We start from the raw sequence: 20,620 nt of genomic DNA on the forward strand, positions 1-20,620 counted from the left end.
CTTTTGTCTGCCGAATAAAGATCCTAGCATAACAAGATGCTAACAGAACAGAGAAACGTGTAATTTTTGAATTGTAAAAGTGCTTCAGAGTTTAAAGTGACTTTTATATTTTCAATCCAAAAAAACAAATGAACTCAAAATAAACCTAAAATATCATCTAGACTAGACGGCTAATGTGTTTTTAGCATAAATCTAATTTATGCCGTAGAGATTATTCTTGTCGACGCTCAAAAGCTGGACAATAAAGAAAAAGGTTCTGGATAATCCACCTCCATCCTCTGTGTGTTCAGTCTTTATGGCAGTGGGTGTGAATGAGTGACGGCTTGAATTGGTGGAACTGTCCTTTATTTTCGTCTAATCGCATCAGCCGAGAAGGCCCTTTGTTGACTACATGAACAAAGTCATTAGCTGATAATTCTCTTTAATTCTCTGCAACCGTAATCCAGGAGCCTCATCTGGGAAACCCCGCAGCATAATCAGGGGCTTAAAAACAAACAAAAAAGGGAACAGAGAAATTGTGGAATGAAATTTAACAAACCAAAAACGTACACAATTTTTAAAATAATATAGATTCAGAATAGTGATGATGGAATGAAACGAGCTGAATAGCTTTTTGCATTTAAAAGAAATCCGAAAATGATTTTGATGAAGCACGGCAGCAAATGAGCTGATGTTTGTGTATTTTAAATGTCTGAAAGTTTAAGTTTATACTTCTTTCTGCTCCTTTTCATTCATGATTTCCTTTAGTTGCTACATGAGCGATTCATACTCAGGGAATCAAATAATAAAAAAATAAAAACATTTTATCCTGCAGAAGTGCAATCAATTTCTATCAGAAGTCGCCTAATCAAATCCAGCGTCTAACTGCAAAACGCTGCGCAAGGCAGAAAACTAACATGAAACATGCATGAAACCATGAACGCGCCACATCTATAGAAACACGGTGGTGGCAGCATCATGCTGTGGGGAATCGATAAGAGGCACATGTTTTTATTTTTTTTTATAAATTTCTTTTCCCCTCAATTTTTTGATTTTTCAAACATAAATTCCCCAAAAAGAAAGTTAGTTTGGTTACTGGAGAAAAGCTGGTTGAGGGTTTTCTTCCAAACAGCCGGATGATGACCTTCGTGGATGTTCGCAGGGTCAAAGGTCAGGGCCATGAGGTTACCGTATGACTTTTAAAGGGTAGAAAACCGATCAGAATCACTGCAGCGCTCCTCTCTCTGCTCTTCTGGCGTCTGCTCTAAACGCAGTGCAGATCGCTGGAGTTGTTTTCACTTGGCTGCTCCTTAGAGATGAATAATCTCATTAAAATCTAATTCTGGCTCATGCATAAATAAAACCGAAACAGCAGCAAAAAAAAAGAAAAAAGAAGAAGAGCCTCTTCCTCCTCCTCTTTTTCATGCAATCTGTGACTAACAGCATTTGGAGCCCAGGGCTGCAGCGGAGGTTCCTTTGTGTTTGCAGCAGCAGCAGCAGCGGCAGCAGCAGCCTCCATGATGGAACCGGAGGCGGCGTGCCGCCAAGTGATCCGTCACACACACACACACACACACACGCACACACACAAACACACACACACACACACACACACACAGTTGAACAAAGGAGAACGCTCTCTGAGAAATGTTGCGACGCCAGCGCCAATGCGAATGCTGTGATTGGAGGAGAGCGCCCCCCTTGGTCTGGTTTTCGTGACTCAGCCCGTTTTTCTTTTTTTTTTCTTCCCTCCTGCGTGAGACGACGGCGAGGCGGAATTCTGAGGCATCGTGAAGAAAACTTTATTATTAGAAAATTCACACCTGTTAGACAAAAATACAGAAGGGAATGCTAAACTTCAATATGGTTTTTTTTGTTGTTGTTTTTTTTTCCACTTTTATACAATTTTATTACTCAAAAATATCTGTAGAAACCAGACAGAATCTGCCTCAGCGGTCCGTCGGTTCGGTTCGGGTCTGTAAAGAGACAGAGAGAGAAAAAAACTAAAAAATAAAAGTAAAACGGGAACGTCCTCTTGAATGACAGAAGTCAGCAGAAGGCAAATTAAAAGGAGAGCAGAGCTGCGTCTTTAATGCAGTTCTGATCTCAGTGCTTGTTACGTGGAGAGGAAGCCTGGCTGTGACGCCGCGGTCGGGACGGGGCGGCGACTCACCGCGCTCTCAGTAGCGTCTGTAGTAGTGTGGCGGGGGTCCGTAGTGCATGGGCAGGTCCATGAAGGGCGGGTTGTGGTTGTGCTGGTTGTTGTTGTTGTTATTGTTCAGGGGGGGCACGTGCTGCAGCGGGGGCACGTAGGGCGCTGGGGGTAACCGCGGGATGATGATGGGGTGGTAGATCCGGCCCTGCGGCGGCGCCGGAGCCGGAGGCGGCGGGTGGTAGCGGGCGCGAGGGGGGACGAAAAGAGGGGCCTGAACCGCCTGGGGGACGGCGGGCGGGGCGTTGGGCTGGGGGGGGTTCTCCGGGGGCGGACCCACACGGGGCCGTTTAGAGTCTTTGATGGCCTCAGGGGGCGGGCCGACCCTCTTCCCTGAATTATCTGACAGAAGAGGAAGAAAATGAGTAAACAGATGAATAGATGTATGACAGATGGACAGATAACCATTTTCACAATTTCTCTCAACCCTTATGTGACCGCTGCTGCTTGTGCACTTGTAAAACTTTTTCCTTCCTCTCAACTTTCTATCAATACATATGAATAAGGTTTTTTTTTTTTTTTGAAGCGTAACAAATTTAATAAGTTTAAAATTTTCAACTGACATAAATTAATTTTTCAGCGAAATCCTAATTCATTCAGACGTCGGATTAAATCATCCTGGGAGTCCGTCCTGCTGACTGACCTGCACACTTCTTGCTCAGCTCAGCTTCGCCCTCCTTCTGGATCTCCTGGATGATTCGCTCGTCATCTTGCTGCAGAAGTAAAACAGAAAGAGCTTCATGTCAAACCTGCTACAGCAGCTACCAGGTTCCCCCTTTTGACCTCATGATAGCAGAAAAATAAAAATAATAATCACAACATTCAACCAAAACAAGAGCGTGCAACACATCGTCATGCCAACGTATCAACGCCAACGCCTGGACTCAAATTTCTAGATTTTCAGCAAAACAACAACCAAAAAAAAGGTCTCTGGTTGAAGATGCTACACTGTCAGTCTCTCTTTCTCTCTGTGCATTTGACAATTTGTGAGACGACATAGCAGCCAATGTAGAAGAGTATTAAAGAGCTGTTTCAGCTAATTTACAACAGCTGCTTCTAAAAAGATTAGCCCTGAACGGACTGGATTACGCAACACTGAAGACGGATCAACAAAAAAGCTTGTTAAGTTTCACAACAGTTTCAGAGCTCCGGCATTTTAACCAGAAACAGAGGAGCAGCGCCACCCTGAAACTCTGACAGAAAGAGGTTCGAGTAAAAAAAACCCCCCCAAAAAAACAGGAAAAATCTGTTAAAAACTTTTAAAAACGTTAAAAAACTTAAAAACCGGTGGTGAGACGTTAAAATCAGGGTGTAATTTGGCTGATTAAAGGTAAAGGATGCTGTCAAAGCACCACGAGGGGCTAAAAACAAAACAAGCAAGTACATTGGATAAATAATGAATAAATTAAAATAAAAAGGTTAAAATAAATATCTATATAAGAAAGTGAATAAAAAATTTGCAAAAATTAAATGCCTTAAGATCTGTCTTATCACTGATCTTTAGAAAATGGAAAAAAAAAAGTCTGGAAACAAAACAAATCAAACACTTAATTTCTCAGTTTTCTTTTTTTCTGTAACAATTTAAACCTGAAAAATGACAACAATGAATTCCAGAGCCTCCAACAAATGGATGGAAAAATATACATAAGTGAATATAAATAAATATAAAAGTCTGTAAAAAATAATAATTTTCAATCTATTTTTTGTTTTCAGAGATCGTCTGGCTTGTGTTTGGTGAAGGTCAGAGGTCAGCCGCCTCCCCTCAGCGTATCTTCACAGGCCTGACTTTTAATCCCGTGGTTTGGCTTCGTAGCCATGGCGAGCTCCGTGCCAGCTTATTGGCCGGCTGGGAGCTAAATGATGCTTCTGGCTGCCAGAGAAGCTGCAGCCAAGCTGCACTGTGGGTAACGAGGAGACGGATACCAGGCTAAAAAAAAAACAACAACAAAAACTCACTGTGGGGTCGGTCCAGAGCGAGCATTTTCGACAGTGCCTGCAGGGGGCACCAGGGGAGCGGGCGTGCTGGCAGAAGTGGTTGTAGCCTGTGATGGGCTCCCGGCACAGGTAGCACATGAAGCTGCCGCAGCGGCACGACATCCGGTTGCAGCCCTCCGACTTCACCAGGCCCGTCCCGCACTTCACGCACTTCCTGACCCGCGCCGCCGTCATCCGCTCCTCGCTGCGGTGAGAACGGCGACATGGTGACGGTTTTCACAGCGAAGCGAGATCAGAAAGATCATTTCAACACACAGTCTGCGACCACTCGTGGTTTTTACTTCACAATAACGACGCAGCGTTCGTGCAGGTTCCACCAACTCAAATTTAAGACTTTTTAAGACGTCTATGAATGAAATTTAAGACCTGGGTCACAACAGAAACGTAGAAAAGAAAATCAAGTATTTTACATATCAGCGCCAAACTTTTTCTTTTGCCTAACATGCGCGTAACATTAGCAATAAAAGTGAGCCGGTGGATAAGATGAACCTTGTTCAGTCAACTGGCTATAATTTACACCAGCTAGCAAAGGTTCATTAGCAGCTAGTTAGCGTGAAGCACCTCGAGTCACAAAATGTAAGAAAGATGTTTGTGTGCGACTCAAATTTTTGCCTGACAGAAAAACTACATAGAAGGTAGGAGGTTAAATAGTTTTGCTGCAACAAAATTTAATATCTGTAGCAAACATATTTAAGGCCAACTTGCTTATTTTCTAATGAATTTAAGACCTTATTTATATATATATACAAATTTAAGACTTTTTTAAGGACCATTCTGAATGAAATTTAGGACCTGAATCATAATGAATATATATTAAAAGAAAGTTGTATATTTTATACAGTAGTGCCAAATGTTTGTTGCCTAGAAGCTTTGTAGCATCGTACAAGTTGGCAACAGAAGTGAGCCAATGGCAAAGTCTGGCGTTGTCCTAAAAACCAGTAGTACACTTATGCACAAAAAAAATAAAAAAAAATCTCGCTAGCTTGCTAACAAGGGCTTAAACCCAGCTAGTTAGCGGCATCCTCAACCGCTTCGGATTACAGAACGTAACGAAGACGTCTGTGTGTGACTCAAACTTTTACCTGACAGAAAAGTCTCCAAGACTTTTCTACATGGAATATATGAGAGTAAATCATCCTGCCGGGACAGAAAAATAAATTTAAGACATTTTTAAGGCCTTAATTTCAGATGCATGAAGTTGCAGACTTTTTAAGACCTCCACTCTGGTGGGAAAGTGCAAAAGCTGTCCTCTTACGCGCCTGGTTTCGTCCCGTTACAACAACAGGACGACCGATTCATCTACCAGATCTCTTCCTGTGTCTTTCAGCACCAGGAAGTAAAGCTGCTCCAAAAACAGGAAGTGGCGCCTCTGAGCCTGCTGGGTCGAAAGGAAGCAGCTGGCCCGCCGGCACGGCTGCTTCCCGGAGCGTCGTCCGGGAAACTGATATTGTTTACCCAGCGTCCTCTCCTGCCAGAGGGACGGCGGACGGGAAAACGAGCCGGGACTCGAATCCAAATGCGCACAAAGTGTCAAAATGGGTGGAAAAACAAAATATCTAGACAAATAAAAGTTTGTATCAGAGGCGTTTGGTTTCCGTCGGGTCGAACGCTGACGAATGCAGGTTCTCTTAACAGAGCGGCTACGATAAGCAGACGTGTGAGGGAACTTACAACAGAACTCTCATGCGGATCTCGTCCCTCTCCAGAACCTGCTCGCAGGTTTTTCCCACATGCTGCTTCCACTGGACGTGACACTTCCTGCAGCTCTCCTAAAGGAAAAACAAACCACAACAAAAACCAAAATTAGATGAGAATGGTGAGAAATCAGGGAGAGGAGAACATCCAACCAAATTACAGATAAATATTTTCAGCACGCACAGGGCTTTGGTCGGACATAGGTTAAAAATATGGCTGATTTTGCCATTTTAAGCTTCTTTTTTTTTTTGTCGAAACATTGTATCTAAGATCCCAAATGCTTGCCACACATATAACACAAGGAATGATTTAACAGGTTGTTTTACTCCTCTGGTATATAGCAGGAATACCGGATGAAAATCTGTCACATTTAGAGGAACTAGAATGTATAAATCTCGTCCTTTATCTGGTTTTAAATGCAACAACCACCAGAGATTTTATGAAAATGTGTTTAAATTGGACACTTATGAAATAATATGTTGCCTTACTAATGTGATACCAAGTGTGCATAACTGCTTTTTTGATGAATGTGTTTTTTTTTGGTTGTTTTTCGTAATGCTGTGCACTGCAGGAAGAGTAGCCATCGTCACGGCAACGGCTAACGGGGATCCAGATAAACGACGAAACCAATCAGAAGCTGCGAGTGAAGCAGCAGGTCAGGAGATTTCTTTCTGTGAAAACGTCTGAAGAAAGTCAAACTGGACAGAGAGAATCTATGAACATCACTTTTCAAGAAGTTTTAGGTCTGGACTTTGACTGGGCCATTCTACCAGATGAAAATGCTTCGATCTATTGTAGCCCTGGTTGTGTCTTCATGGCTGTTGTCCTGCTGGAGGCTGAACCCAGCTTATGTTGCTAAACGATACGTTCTTGTAATCAATATGAGTTGATATCGATAATTACTGCTTGGTTACTCAACAGGTTGCTGCTAGGCAACCAAAGAGCGAGTGAGTTAGTCGATGCCACTAACAGTGCTTAGTTAGCCTTGAGTGTTTGCGAGACTAAACCCTTTCCTCTGCCTACAAGTCCCAGAATGCTGTGCGGTTCTGGATGGGACTTCAGTGAAATTGTTGAATATTCTACATCTAGACAAATTTATCCATCAATATCGACAGATATTGTTATTGATTTATTGTCCAGCTGTATCCGTACCCCTGCTGAAGACAAGCGCCCACCCACCCCCAGCCCCACCCATCAGGATGATCCGTGTTTCACTTTGTCAGCTTGTTTGCATGTGGGCCACAAAGTTTATCAAATTTCTCCAACATGTTTGCTGAGCTATCAGCTAAAAAAGAAATCCCACCGTGCGAAATCTATATATTTTTCTCCTTCCACAGTCACCTTGGTAACTGTTGCTAAAACCTGCAGTTCCACATCACATGTCATCCATCTTCTCTGACATCTTCTAAATCCACGCCAAACCAGAGGCACTGCATTAAGAGCAGCACCCCCACCCTTTAGCATCTGCTCTGTATGCTGCTGCCGTGGCCACTGCAGCACACACCCCATTCGCAGACATCTAGGTGCAGCTTCTTTTCTTTTTTTTTCTTTTTTTTTTTTCCTTTTTTGCCGCAAACGTCTGTCTGCGGCTGCAGGATGCTCGGTTGCCTAGGAACAAGAACAAACTCCATCCTCCGGCCTGCTTTGTCTCGCCGGGGCGCCGACACGTGAACGCCTCGGACGGCTCCCCTCGCCTTGCTAACCCTTAGCTAAGTGGTGCTGCCATAAATATTTGAGTCGCTCATCTAATATTGAACGACAGCTGATGCGGCGCGGCGAGATCCAATCTGACCTTTGCGTGGGGAGGCGGTCACGCCTTGGCTCTGCATGCTTTAATCACCGCCTGAGCACGCGCGTATGCGCAAATCTGCTTCTTATTTGCGCTAACAGTATTTTTCCCTGACGCGGCTGTGCGGCGTGCAGGTTCAGCCAAAGGGTGAGGAACTGGATTACTGTTGGCGTTTGCAGAAGGAGAGAGACGGTGAAGACAACAAAAAAAAAAAAAAAAAAAAAAAAAGGAGGGAGGAAACTGGAACCGGTCTGCAGCAGAGAGAAGAGGAGAGAAAAAAAAAACCTAGGATCAAACAAAGAGGGGCAGAAGAGCTAGAGGAGGGGAGAAAAAAAAAGAGACGGAGTAGAGAAAGATCGCCCCCTAGTGGGTTTACAGAGAGCGAAAAGAAAAGCAACACAAGAGAGAAAGCCACACAAGAGAGTGAAACCATGCGACTGAAAAGCAGGAAGACACCTGAGCTCTTATAGCGCGGCTAAAAATAACGACGTCAGGGTCCGACCTTAAAGGGGCGTGGCTTCGTCCACCCCGCAGTGCTTCACCTGTACGTCACTAAAGGTGTGCCGGAGGTAAAACACACATTCGCTTTTAAAAACACAAAACAAGGAACCTTGCACTTTTAACAAGCCTCGCCTTCTTTTACTACTTGCTCCAACTCGCCTCTCCTCTCCCTCAGCTCTGCCCCTCCCTACGCCCGGTTTCATTCATATCTTTTCTCCCCTCCCACGCTGCTCTCTAGTGCTGCAGCAGCCCTTATAAGGCAGTGAGGCGCTCCCGATTGAGACGGGGCATTGAGGCTGTGCAGAGGTGAGCGTTTAATTGCTGAAGGAAGAAAATTAAGAAAAACGACAAGAAGGAGGCAGTGGCGTTTGGAGATCGAACGAGAAGCAAAGAGCGTTAAAGTGCTTTATAAAAGTATTCACACCCCATTAAACACGCTTAAGGAGGTATTCTGACCCCCAAAGTTGCCTCTGCTTCACAATTACTATGATGCTGGATGATAAATTGCCCCAGAAGTTATCGCAATAAACGATTATATTGTTGCTTTGAGACCTTTTTCAAGTAAAAGGCAAAATAAGACAAGACGACACTCCCAAACTTTCATTTCTAACAAATATTCAGCAGCATCATTTTAAATGTCTGCTAAACAGAAACAAATAAAGTGAATTATGGAGTCTCTGTAAACAAAACAGTCCTTCAATAAAAGAGGGTCGATGAGACCGGAGACTTTTGTTAGCCTGTTTCTGACAGAAAGAGCGAGAGGAAAGAGGAAAACAACACATCAGGCAAATGGAAATTATTGAGCTCCTTTTAATTTATCATGGGATGAAATTATTTATTGTGACAATTATGCACCCAGTTGGTGTAAATTATGCATTAAAAAAAAGTTAAAGAGCTAAAAGTAGAGACTCTGCAAAGTTCCACACATGTTTGTGTGAGTGGATCTGACAGCAAATAAAAAGGCCCAGACACATGTGGATCGCATTAACACACACACACACACACACACACACACACACACACACACACACACACGCACACGCACACGCACACACACACACACAGGATAATCTGGGTTTCAAAATGATGTTAGCAGCTTCCCCAACCAGTAAGAAATCAGAGAAGGAGAGCCGGCCAATGGGAGGCGGCTGGGTGGGCGGGGCTTAACAGAAGTGCGTTAGTTACATAACCTCCTGTGGGGCCACATCGGACCTACCTGGAACCGGTCCCTGCATCTGTTTAACGGACTCAGGTGTTTATGTGTGTGTGAACCAAACAACTAAACACACCCTCGTGTTTTTACACACAACAAAGAAGAACATTTTACTAGGCCAGAGCTTGCTGCCAAGAAGGAACAAAAAAACAAAGCCTAAAACGGACAGAGCATGCGGTTCTCTCTGAGCCCATCCCAGCTGCTGCTAACTGTCAAAGCATGCTAATTAGCGATGAATCAGAACCAAAGAAGAAGAAGTCTGCCGAACTTTTCCTGCTCTGGATCAGGAGCGAGCAAGCCGGGCAGGAAACCCAACCTGTGCAGGAGAATCAGTGAACCTCTGGCTCCACCTAGAGGCCGATTACGGTAAACGCCGCGGATCGCCTGACTGCTGTACAAACTGCTGCAACTAAATGTCAGAATCGTGCAGGGCGGAAAAAACCAAAAGGGAAACTAAGACGTCGGACGATTTCGGTTTCACCTCGGATCACCTGGGGACGTTCCCGTGGAAACAACCCGTGATACCGGGGGTGGAGGTGCACCTGGAGGCCTTTTTATTTTACGTCTAAACCAGATTAACGTCTCTGGATTAGAATCTGAGTCTGTTCTTTTTTTCCTCTGAAGTTCCAACTCAGTCAAACTGTAAACCTCAACATTTCACCCCAGACTCTCCACTGGATTAAGATCTAGTTCATCCTAACATAAGATTAAATTTTAATCCAAGCTAGTCCAAAAAAAAAAAAAAACTGCAGAGCTCCAACTATCCAACTATCACATATTTTAGTAATCGAACAATTGGATGAAAATATATTAGAAATACATTAAAGGACACAAATAAATAAGCAACTCCTTTCTTAAAAAGACTAAATATATTCTTGCCTAAAATGTAATCGCATAGCGCTCCTTATAGTCCACTCTTGATCATTTAAAGATTAATTTATTCTTTTTTTGCATTAACCAATTAATAATTGGACAGTAAAAGGTACTTATCAGCAGATTTTGTTTCTTTACCGAATTTAAACCAGGTGGAGCTGAAGCAATGCCACTTGAGGTGCTCTGGGTAAAACATATTTACATAAAAAAAAAAGTCTTTTTTGGCTCAATTACTGCTCTGAGAATGTTGTTCTTCAAAAAAAAGTTAGACCTTTTTGAGTCACTTAACGATTAATTAATGGCTAAAATATTTGACGATTATATCAATAATTGATTAATCACAATTAATTGTTTCAGCCCTAAAAAAATAAAAGATGTCCAGTTTGTTCTCCAACAAACCTCTGAGGCCTTCACAGAACAGAGACTGACCATTACCAACGTCTGACGGAACTTTATTGTTGGGATCAGAGTAAAGGGGGTCGAGTTCGAACACTATTATGTGACAATTTTGACGATTTTCTGCTGGTTTATGACATTAAACACTGAAATTGGAGAATCTAACATGTAAAAAGGTGAAAAAGTTTAAGTGGTCTGACAAAAAGACCTTGCGTAACTAACAATTATTTGAAAAAAACAAACAAACAAAAAAACACAGTAAGTAGCTATTACCTAACAGAGGCCTTGCCCTTTTAACCCAACGCCACCAAGTAAAAAATACACACTTTTAGGACAGATGCAAACGATGTTCTCTTATCCAATAACAGAGAAAAGAGTTTGTGGAGGAGACGTGGGAAACATTCCCACCAGCAGAAAGCCGAGGACTGACCGAGAACAAAACACCAAGGCTGTGATTATGTCGCAAGAATGAGAACTGGCAGCATATTTGTGAGTTTCTGTCACTTTCTTTCTCACAAACAATAAAACATTTCACTGGAATTCCTGTGATAACCTCACCGGACAAAAAGCCACACACACACACACACACATGCACGCGCACGCACGCGCACACACACACACACACACACACACACACACACACACACACACACACACACTCCTTGCATTCCTGAGACAGGAGGAGAAGATGCAGAGATAAGGGAAAAAAAAAAAACAGAAGACGAGAGAGGAACCGTTTCTCTCCTCCAGCAGGCGTCTCGTCAATCACTCTCGTTCTGATTGGACTGGTGTAATTTATGATGGCTAGAATCAGAGTCTGGACTTTGATTTTCATGAGAGGTCTAAAAGAGAGGTCTGCAGAGGTAGAGGCGGGTGGACTGACCTTGCGGCAGCGCGGGTTGGGACAGCTAAACAGAGACATGTCTTTGTCCAACAAGGCCGGGAAGTTACAAAACGGACACCTGGGAGAGCCGAGAACAACAGAGAGAGAGAGAGAGAGAGAGAGACAGACGGATCAGGAAGTGAGAAAACCAGACACATTTGTTGCAGTTCCTTCTTTGGGGTCCGGCCGCACGAAGTGCCTCACCTCACTAACTCGTCGGCGCAGGTGGCTGCCACCGCCTCCTCCGCCTGCCTCTCGTTGTATTTGCACAGGATGTTGTCGGGGAGGACCTTCTGCAGCTCGCACATGGGGTAGGAGCACGGGCAGCCGTCCTCCATGCAGCTCAGCTCCGACTAAAACAAAAAAAAACACAGACTCCTGTCGTCACGGTGACGAGTCACGGCGAGCGACACCTTCCGGCTGTTGCAAAGCTGCGATTTATCCCCCGGGCCCCGTAGCTTCTCTACATGCTTCTGATGAAAAACTCTGAGCAGCTGTTCCTTCTGAGGACCGTGAACCGTTACCGTGGCGACTAAAAGCATTCACAACCCTTAGAGGTAAAGTGGAATAAAGAAAAACTGGATTTCATGTTTTTTTCTCAAGAAAAATCTGAAAAGTGTGGCACGCATTTGTATTCAACCTCTTCCAGTACTTTGGAGGAAGTCTATCACTTTTGCACATTTTTCTTTGCAGTACATCTTCAACATGTTGTTTCCAGGATTCCCCTGTTTTCAGGTCCAACCAACAGCTGGTAAAAATTCGCCACAGCATGATTCTGTCACCACCATGTTTCTACACAAGGGCTGGTGTGGTCATGGTGAGCTACTGTAAAATTACTACTTCAATCTATTATTATTACGACTTTACTCTCATATTTCTACAACTTTTTTTCACAATTAAAAATAAAATCCTACAATGTGGCCCTAAAGCTCCTACTGCTGCAGAATCTGAACACAAATGCGCCGTTACTAAACACAGTTTTAACAAGAAGTACAGTCACTTTCACATCATTTTTGTTTCAGTAAGACACACAAAACCTTAAAATATCCTGGAATTTCTGACGGCCACATAAGGACACTTCAAGGCCGTGGAGACGTCGTGACGTTCTACTGAAGCCACAGGCGGGTTGTACCTTGCCGGAGCCGAACACGGCCTCCTGAGCGTATTTGACCAGGCACTCCTTGCAGAACAGGTGTCCGTCCGAGCACTGCGTCATCTTCTCAAAGGCAAACTCCCCGTAGCAGCAGCCGCACTCAATCAGCTGACCGTCCTGTGGAGAGAACAAGCTTTCGTTTACCAACACAAGTCGCCAAACTCCGGCGCTCGACAACGTCTTGACAGAAAAACAAGAGGAAATATTTGAGATCAAATTCATTTTTTAAGAAAAAAAGAAAAAAGAAAGAGAGAAGTCAACATACAAAATAATAATTTGACAGAGTTATAGATATAGGAGCTATTATGTGATGTTGTTTTCCATTTACACTTTATTTAAGTATTTGTCCAACAGGTGCTGAACACTGTTAAGCTGGATACCAAGCTGTGCTCCTGTGGTAACGGTGAACTCTTTTTTTTAAAATGGTGTTTAGTTTTTAAGTGAGATAACCCACTCATCCTGAGGAGTGCCTTCTGTACCTCATCTGCTTTCAGAACAATATGAACAATATGATGGTTATAACGTAACTTCTGATTGTTTTTTTTGTTTTTTTTAGCTATTCTTGGAAATCTGGGAAACGCAAAACAGAGGCATGAAAGTAATCTTGTTTAAAAATGTGTCCTGTTGAACTTTCTGAAAACCGAGGTCGTCTTTTTCTCACTTCGCCGTTTCAAAGTAGCAGAACGCTAAAGACGTGGCGTCCTGTATCTGAAACGAACGCACACTAAACTCAGCAGTAACTTTGTCACACAAAACAGAGTGACCACAGTAAAGCAACCAGGAACTGTTTGGTCAAATGAAGCACTGGGTTGTAGCAAATAAAGTCAGTCGAGCTAAAATATGCGCCTCATACCTTCTTGTATTCATCTTCGTTGACCTGCAGAGCAAGGAGGAAGTCTTCGTGCTGGAGACAGAGATGAATGATGATGATTATTATTATTATTATTAGCAGGGGTACTTATATTAAGCAATTTGATCAATTCTGTTGTATAATTGACAGCTTTGGAGCCAAAATGCTGCGTAAATATGTTGCATAAACTGAAGTACAAAAGTAAAAAAAAAAAAAAATGGGCCAAGAACTGAACCTTGTGGAACCTCATCATGGACTCTTTACTTACGGTTTTTATTTCACTGATGGTCTTTATAGCAGCAATTGACCATGAAAGGTAAAAAAAAACTTAACATAAAAGGAGATGAAGTGCCATTAATAGTCCAGAAAACAGGTTTGTGTACCTCTGCCCACTCCTTGGCCTTCTGCTGGTAGAACGTCAGCTCCTTTTGGACAGAACCTTCCAGGTTGTTGTACGTCCTGCAGTAGCGCCGGTCGTTCTCCAGAAAATACATCCTTCTGTCCAACTTGTAAGAACCTGGGGTGCAAACGGCGACGCCCGTCAAACTGAGAACCTGTTTTTCAGTTCGTGTTGCGACTTATTTAATCGGCAAGAAAGAACGCACGCCGTCCTGCACAACCCATGAGTGGGGCTGTGAAAACCATTATCCTCACCGTGCTCAAAGTGAAAATCGATGTAGCAGCGCTCCGACGAGGTCCTGCTCCGTCGCCTCTTTCCGGACGGGTCGCCGGATTCCTGCCACTTCTTCAGAGCTTCACATAAGGCCTGGTAAAAAATACAAACCCCCATGTGATGGAGATGAAACGGGCTACAGGCGAGGTGGGAAGTAGGAATAGAGCAGCAGCGGACCTTGCGTGTGATTGCATAGTGTCCCTTCAGGGCGTTCAGGGCCCATTTGATGTCCTGGCAGCTGAGCATCCTGAAGTCTGCCATCAGCAAGTCGGCAGCCTGCATGATTACCATGGGCCCCACCGTGCTCAGCTTGGCGTAGTCGAACAGGTCCTCGGTCACCTGAAGGAATAAAAACACGTGGCCTTTATTCTCAGATAAGTGACTGACGCGCAAACAAACTCACGGAAAACAAGTGGGGGGAGCGATTTCTCCTTTAAACTGCATTTTCCCCCTCTGTACTTAAAGTAACGTTTGGATTTTTCTAAATCGCACTGCAAGAGAATATTTATTTTCCTTTACCAGGAGTGCCAGAAAGTGATGGAAGGTGCTGAAAATTAACCTAAGTAGCAAAAATTTTGGAAAAACAATTTATTTTCTTAATGAAACCTAATTTTTTCCAGATTCAGAGGACGTGCTGTAATCAGTGACAGCATCAGCACATGATGAACTAAACAACAGCAGTACCTTATTATTATTTTATTTAATTTATTTTATTGTATTATTTTTAAGGAACCAGAAGCTTTTTTATTTACTGTTTTTTTAAAAGACAGCAGTACTTTTCTTAATTATTTATTTTTCTTGACTTTGTTTTTTTAAATTATTTTTTTAAGACATCAGCACCTTAATTATTTAATTTTTGAAATATTCTTTTAAAGACAACATGAATGTTCTTTGTAGTTTATTTTTGTCCTTTATTTTTATGTTTTAATTCTTTTTTTAAGACAATACAGGGTGCTGAGCTGTTCCTATTGGCTGATGCCAAAATCAAACAGCAGAACTGGACCACCACTTGGTTTTCTGGAACAAAGGTTCTGATGTTTGAGTCCAGCGACTGAAATCCCACATGAAGTGGAACCTTCTGGAGGGGAGGGCTAACAGAGCGGCACCCACCTCCGCCTGCACGTCTCCTGACTCCAGCAGGATGCTGGTGGGAGCGGCTGTGGCTGCAGCCGCCTCCCTCCTCGGATACTCTGGATTCTCCAGCAGCAGGTTGCAGATCCTGCGACCGGAACGACGCAGAGTTTAAATTATTTCACACCAGGGCGAAAAAACGTAGAGGCGAATTCTCATAAATTAATTATTTACTATTCCTACAATAGGAATGTAAATGCTTCTTACACATTCAAGTCTTTCACATTATTCCTCAGGATCAGTTCTGCTACATACGCTTCCTGGACGTCTGGGAGTAAATCCAGCTGGAGGAGAGAGAGAGAAATGGACAGTATGTCATGGTCCTAGTCAAAGTAGTGCAGAAATGTCGATATGAAAGAAAAATAACGTATAAAGTTCAACTTCTGAAAGAAAAATCTTAAACATGGTATTCATTACCATTTATTCTGATCCCCTAAAAAAAAAAAAATATATATATATATATATATATATATATATATATATATATATATATATATATATATATATATATATAAAAATCTGCCTTCGGATGTTGTCTGATCATTAAATAGAGTCCAGCTGTGTGGGATTTAATCTCAATATAGATCCAGCTACAATGACGTCACTGTGATTACACCGTCTCCACTGTAAAGCACGGTGGCGGTGGAGTCATGCTGTGGCCATGCATTTCTTCATCAAATATGGAGAAATTTTGTATAAAATCTCTACCATCCACTCCAATTTGAATGGAGAGCCTCTATGTTCACGTCTCACCTCAGATTGTCTGTTGGCTTTAGGATTTGGACTTTGACTGGATCATTTTAACAGGAAGATATTTAGTTGGAATATTAAAAACATAATCATGATTACAATTATCTCCACCACTTTCTCACATGCATCTTTCTTCACACCAAGGACAGATTTTCTGTCTCATAATGTGACAATTTGAACGACAATTTGAACAAATATGTAATCATCATCTTTTAATAAAAGCTACAAACTGCAGCTTTAATGGACATGAATACTTTCAGGGTATTAAATGGTTGCTGGGTGGAGTAAAGTGTGTGAGATACTCACAACTCCAGTGATGAGGGCTCTAACGTGAGGCTGCTGGTCCAGTCCGCCCTGCGGTGCCGAGGGTCCGGGTCTGGCGTCCTCTATCTGGGGCACGGCCTCGGGTGCAGGGGGGACAGCCACCAGAACCGGTGCTGGATTTACCTGCTCTGGGTTTGGGGCCAGGACGAGCCCGGCAGCCCCTCCTCCGTCGTGGGGCACCGGCAGGTTGGCCGGCCGGACTTCGTGGGCGGGTGCCACCGCCACGGAGGCCTGCGGCGGAGGATCCGGGACAGCCTCCGCCGGCGCCTGGCTCCCCAGGATGATCCGGTGGCCTGCCTCAGGAGGACCTAATCTCTCTGGGGCGGCGGCGATTAGAACCGCGGGTGGGACGACCGGCGCAGCCTGAGGCGTCTGGGCGGGGGCCTGGGCCAGGGGCTGCGGCTCGATCTGGACCAGGTTGCCCTGCGGCTGATTGTGCGATGGGAAGTTCATGGGCCGCTGCTGCGGCTGAGGCTGGGTTATGAGCGCCGACGCCCGGGTGCTGGGCGGCTGCGGAAACACAACCAGGTTCATCTGGAAGACCTTGTGCTGCGCAGACGTGCCCGGCTGCGGCTGAGTCCGTGCATGCGCAGACGACGTACTGGCCTGAGTACCGTGCACTGCTGCTGCGCGTCCGCTCGTACTCGCCGTCTCCTGAGGCTTGGTGGAGGAACACGCCGCGGTTGCAGCTTCACATCGCTGATGCCGCAGTACGCGCACCGAGGGGCCTGGGAGGGGTCCCGACGTGCTCGGCTGAACCTGAAAAACGGTGGCTGTCCCAGACGGCTTAGAGGTAGACGGGGTGTCGGCGGGACGGGCCGGCGTGTTGTCCCGGAACCGCACAGACGCGGGGCGCTTTGGCTGAAGCTGTGCAGGCAACGCCGGGGTGGGGAGCGCCGTGGTCGACGTGTGTGTGTCCAGCTGGTTCGTCCTGATGTCTCTGGAGGTAGAGGCGGCGGAGCCCAGGTCCCCGGCGGCGGCCGTCTCGCTGCTTTGACCCGGGTTGTGTAAGATCCCACTCCATTTGGCTGCTTGGCGGATTATGTTCCTGCGTGCCGGAAGCGGTACCTGCAAGAAAATCACAAGCACAGCAAATCTACAAAGGGAAAATGCTACATAGGCAGAAATAAACCTAAAACATTAATCAAAGAAAAAGTGAGATAAAGCATCTGATGGACATGTCAGTCACCTCTAGTATGCTGACGTCGTCGTCATCGCCATCGTCTGGGACTAAAACCGGACTGCCGGGTAAAAAGGTCACTGGCTCTTCATCTGAGTCATCGGAAATGGTGATGAACTCCTTCTGACCCGCACGAGAGCCTGCGCGCGCACACACACACACACACACACACCGCTGGATCAATAGCAAACATAACACACTAAACGCTACAAGACAACAATCCACTGCATTGATCATAGCTGTCAAAAGAACTGAGCAATAATTGATCAATTACAAGTGAATTAAGTGATGTACAGTCACACATTTCTAAATATAAGCACAAAAATCTGTCAAAATCTTGTAGCAAATATATAGATCTTTACACCAGTTGGTTTGGATGGATTGTTTCTGAAAATATAAAACTGGATATTAACATTTGTTCTATGATCTGAAAATGGATTTTTGTCCCCTCAAAAAACCAAAAACAAATCTGTTAAGCACACAAATACGTTCCAAAAGTAATGCCTGTGTCAGAAATTACCTTGCCAACGTCACCCTGAATACACCATCCTCACTGTGAAACACGGTGTTGGAATCATCATGCTAAGGGCTGTACTTGTCTCTCACAGATTAGGATCTTAAAATAAGCAGCAAGCGTCTTTTATTAAACCGGTTTATTGCTTTCATTTTCATTTCTTTGTCACCGACTACCTTTACTCAAAAGAAGGGCAGATCGTTTAACTCAGGTGAACAGAGGAAGCACTTTCAGAAGAATTACTGAGCCCATATCCTGTTCTTGTTGCTACTATTTTATAAACCAAGAACTTAGAACAAATTGCCCTAAAAGCATGAAAGAAATGTCATGTTTTTCCTTTATTAAACGTCTAATGTTTTAATAATGATTTACAGATGCAATTCATACAGATATCACACAATGTAAGTAATTTGTCTGATTTTAATAAAAATAATTAAAAGGTTAGTTTTTTATTTATTTGTTTTTTTTTCAACTTGACTTTGGCTCAAATTGTAAAAGAGCTTCAAAAGGCGGTACTAAACACGCAGCAGATTCAGGGTTTCCCCCAGTGTTGTATAAGCCTGGCGGGCCACCAGGCTTTATATGTTCCTCCGCCAGGCTTAACAATGATTATTTATTTATGTCTTTTTAAAATGTCTGCATTTTTTTAAGACCTTATAGTTGGTGTTCAGGTGTTACTCTTCCAATAACACATAATTATCAAGTGATATTTTCAAATTTCTTGTCAACTTTAAACATTTTTTAACACAAAAACACGACGGGCCGCTGGATGAATGACTGCCCTGGCACCCAACCACCGGGCTTAGCAAGTTTTCTGGGGGAAACCTTGAGATTCATTTGCTGGAATGGCCTAGTGAAAGTCAAGACATACATCTAACTAAGAGTCTAATAACTAGGTCCACAGACAAAAGCATGAAACACAGAAAGCATGCATTCAACTATTTTTTCCCCCTTTTTGTTGTTGTAATGTGACAAAATGTGATCCAGTGCATGTCAGTGATGAGTCCCACCTTGGCTCCGGTGCACATTGAAGCTGGCCAGGTGGATGACATCATCATCATTTCCATCGGCCATTGTGAAGCAGCACTAACCAGCTCACACTGACAGTCACTGCCCAGTCAGTAGCATCTACAAAAACACACACACACACACACACAGGGAGAGAGAGAGCTGTCATCATGAAGGTTAAGCAGTATCATCTTTCTCCCTTCTCTCTGTGGAAGTTGGATCATCAGAAATGCAGGTTCCTGTCCGGTGACTGTGGATATATAGCGGTAAGGAACATGAGTCACACTCTTGATTATAAATGCAGACAGAATTCCCCTAAAATCCACCAGTTGGTTTCATTTTTAATGCATCATTTGTTGCCATAACATATATATGTCAGGCAAAGAATAAAAAGGGCGATGCGGAGTCAGGTCTGCAATGGTCAAACTTTGAGATTTAAGAGGTAAACAAACCATCTATTACCAGGAAATCACATGTTAGCAGTTGAACAAGAGCAACCCAAGCCCTTTATTAGAATAAACACTGATAGCTAATCCTAAAGTTGATTGTTTACCTGACCCCTGGTTACCGCTTTCCGTACATTTCTGTTAGCTTTGACACAGGGTGCGGCTATTTTAGTCCAGCACGCGCTCAAATATGCTTTAAATCAATCTAAATCTCACGTGTAGTTGAGATATTTCTCGCCAACAGCAGGAGCTGAGAGTGCTGCTGTAGTTGCTCCAAGTAGCTACGCCGTGTTAATCGCATTGACATCAGCTCAGACACAACCACGACACAAAGAACATTGAGACTGTAGCTTTTTAAAAACAAACAGGCCACTTATCGTCAATCTTTTCCGCTCTATTCGGCGTCGCTTTACTCGATGTGTTTTAGCATGCCTGGCTAACTAGCTAGAATGGTAACTAGTTAGCTGACAGAAGTCAGGATTTTTCTTTAGTCACTAGCAGCGCTTCAAATCAGTCGCATAAGGAGTAAACCCCGTTTTTTTTTCTTAATAAAGAAAACCCCATAAAATAAAAAGGTTGAATACCGTAGCTTTGTCGTGGATAACCACTAAAAATCCTGGTGGTCTGTCTCCTTGATAGGCTCTATATCCGTGTAGCTTTATCGGTGAGAAACTGCCAAAACATGAAGAAGCGCCTACGTCCTCCTGCTGGATTTTGGGAAATGTAGTCTTTAAGACGTGCTGAGCGTTTCACTTGTACAGAGAAGCTGTCGGAAAGAGAAGATAAAGCAAAAGTGTAATGTTTAGCTGAATTGAAAGACTTTTCTTCTTTCCACCCGAGTAAGCTCAATAACTACATATATAGATATAAGTGATAAAGACTTAAAAAATTACTAAAACTACTTCCAGAATGGAAATAGGATAAAGTTTTGGTTTCCAAGGTATGTGGAAAATACCAAAAAAATTCTAATCTATTTTATATACATTTTGCACAATAGAGCAGCACAAATAAATTCACTGGGGAGGAGGAAATTGAATTTTTTTTTTCACGAATAG

General features: G+C 43.6%; 1 protein-coding gene across 2 annotated transcripts; it reads right to left on the reverse strand.

The window, feature by feature from the left end:
• Positions 1-1,757: 1,757 nt before the first annotated feature.
• rnf216 (ring finger protein 216) lies at positions 1,758-20,294 on the reverse strand. Of its 2 annotated transcripts, XM_015003950.2 has the most exons (18): positions 20,150-20,294; positions 19,122-19,239; positions 17,607-17,737; positions 16,400-17,485; positions 15,551-15,627; positions 15,323-15,431; positions 14,390-14,551; positions 14,194-14,305; positions 13,923-14,056; positions 13,543-13,593; positions 12,669-12,806; positions 11,741-11,889; positions 11,537-11,615; positions 5,858-5,955; positions 4,148-4,370; positions 2,835-2,904; positions 2,153-2,533; positions 1,758-1,955 (listed from the first exon to the last, which is right to left on the reverse strand). In XM_015003950.2, the coding sequence occupies exons 2-17, from the start codon at positions 19,183-19,185 to the stop codon at positions 2,160-2,162; spliced, it is 3,057 nt and encodes a 1,018-aa protein (XP_014859436.2). In that variant the 5' UTR covers positions 19,186-19,239; positions 20,150-20,294; the 3' UTR covers positions 1,758-1,955; positions 2,153-2,159. The 2 variants fall into 2 exon arrangements, with proteins under 2 accessions (XP_014859436.2, XP_087864316.1); XM_088008190.1 differs by having other exon boundaries at positions 1,758-2,533.
• Positions 20,295-20,620: the final 326 nt, after the last annotated feature.

This window comes from Poecilia mexicana, unplaced genomic scaffold (assembly GCF_051168715.1).
Source record: "Poecilia mexicana isolate PSO_F unplaced genomic scaffold, ASM5116871v1 scaffold_8, whole genome shotgun sequence".
NCBI lineage: Eukaryota > Metazoa > Chordata > Actinopteri > Cyprinodontiformes > Poeciliidae > Poecilia > Poecilia mexicana.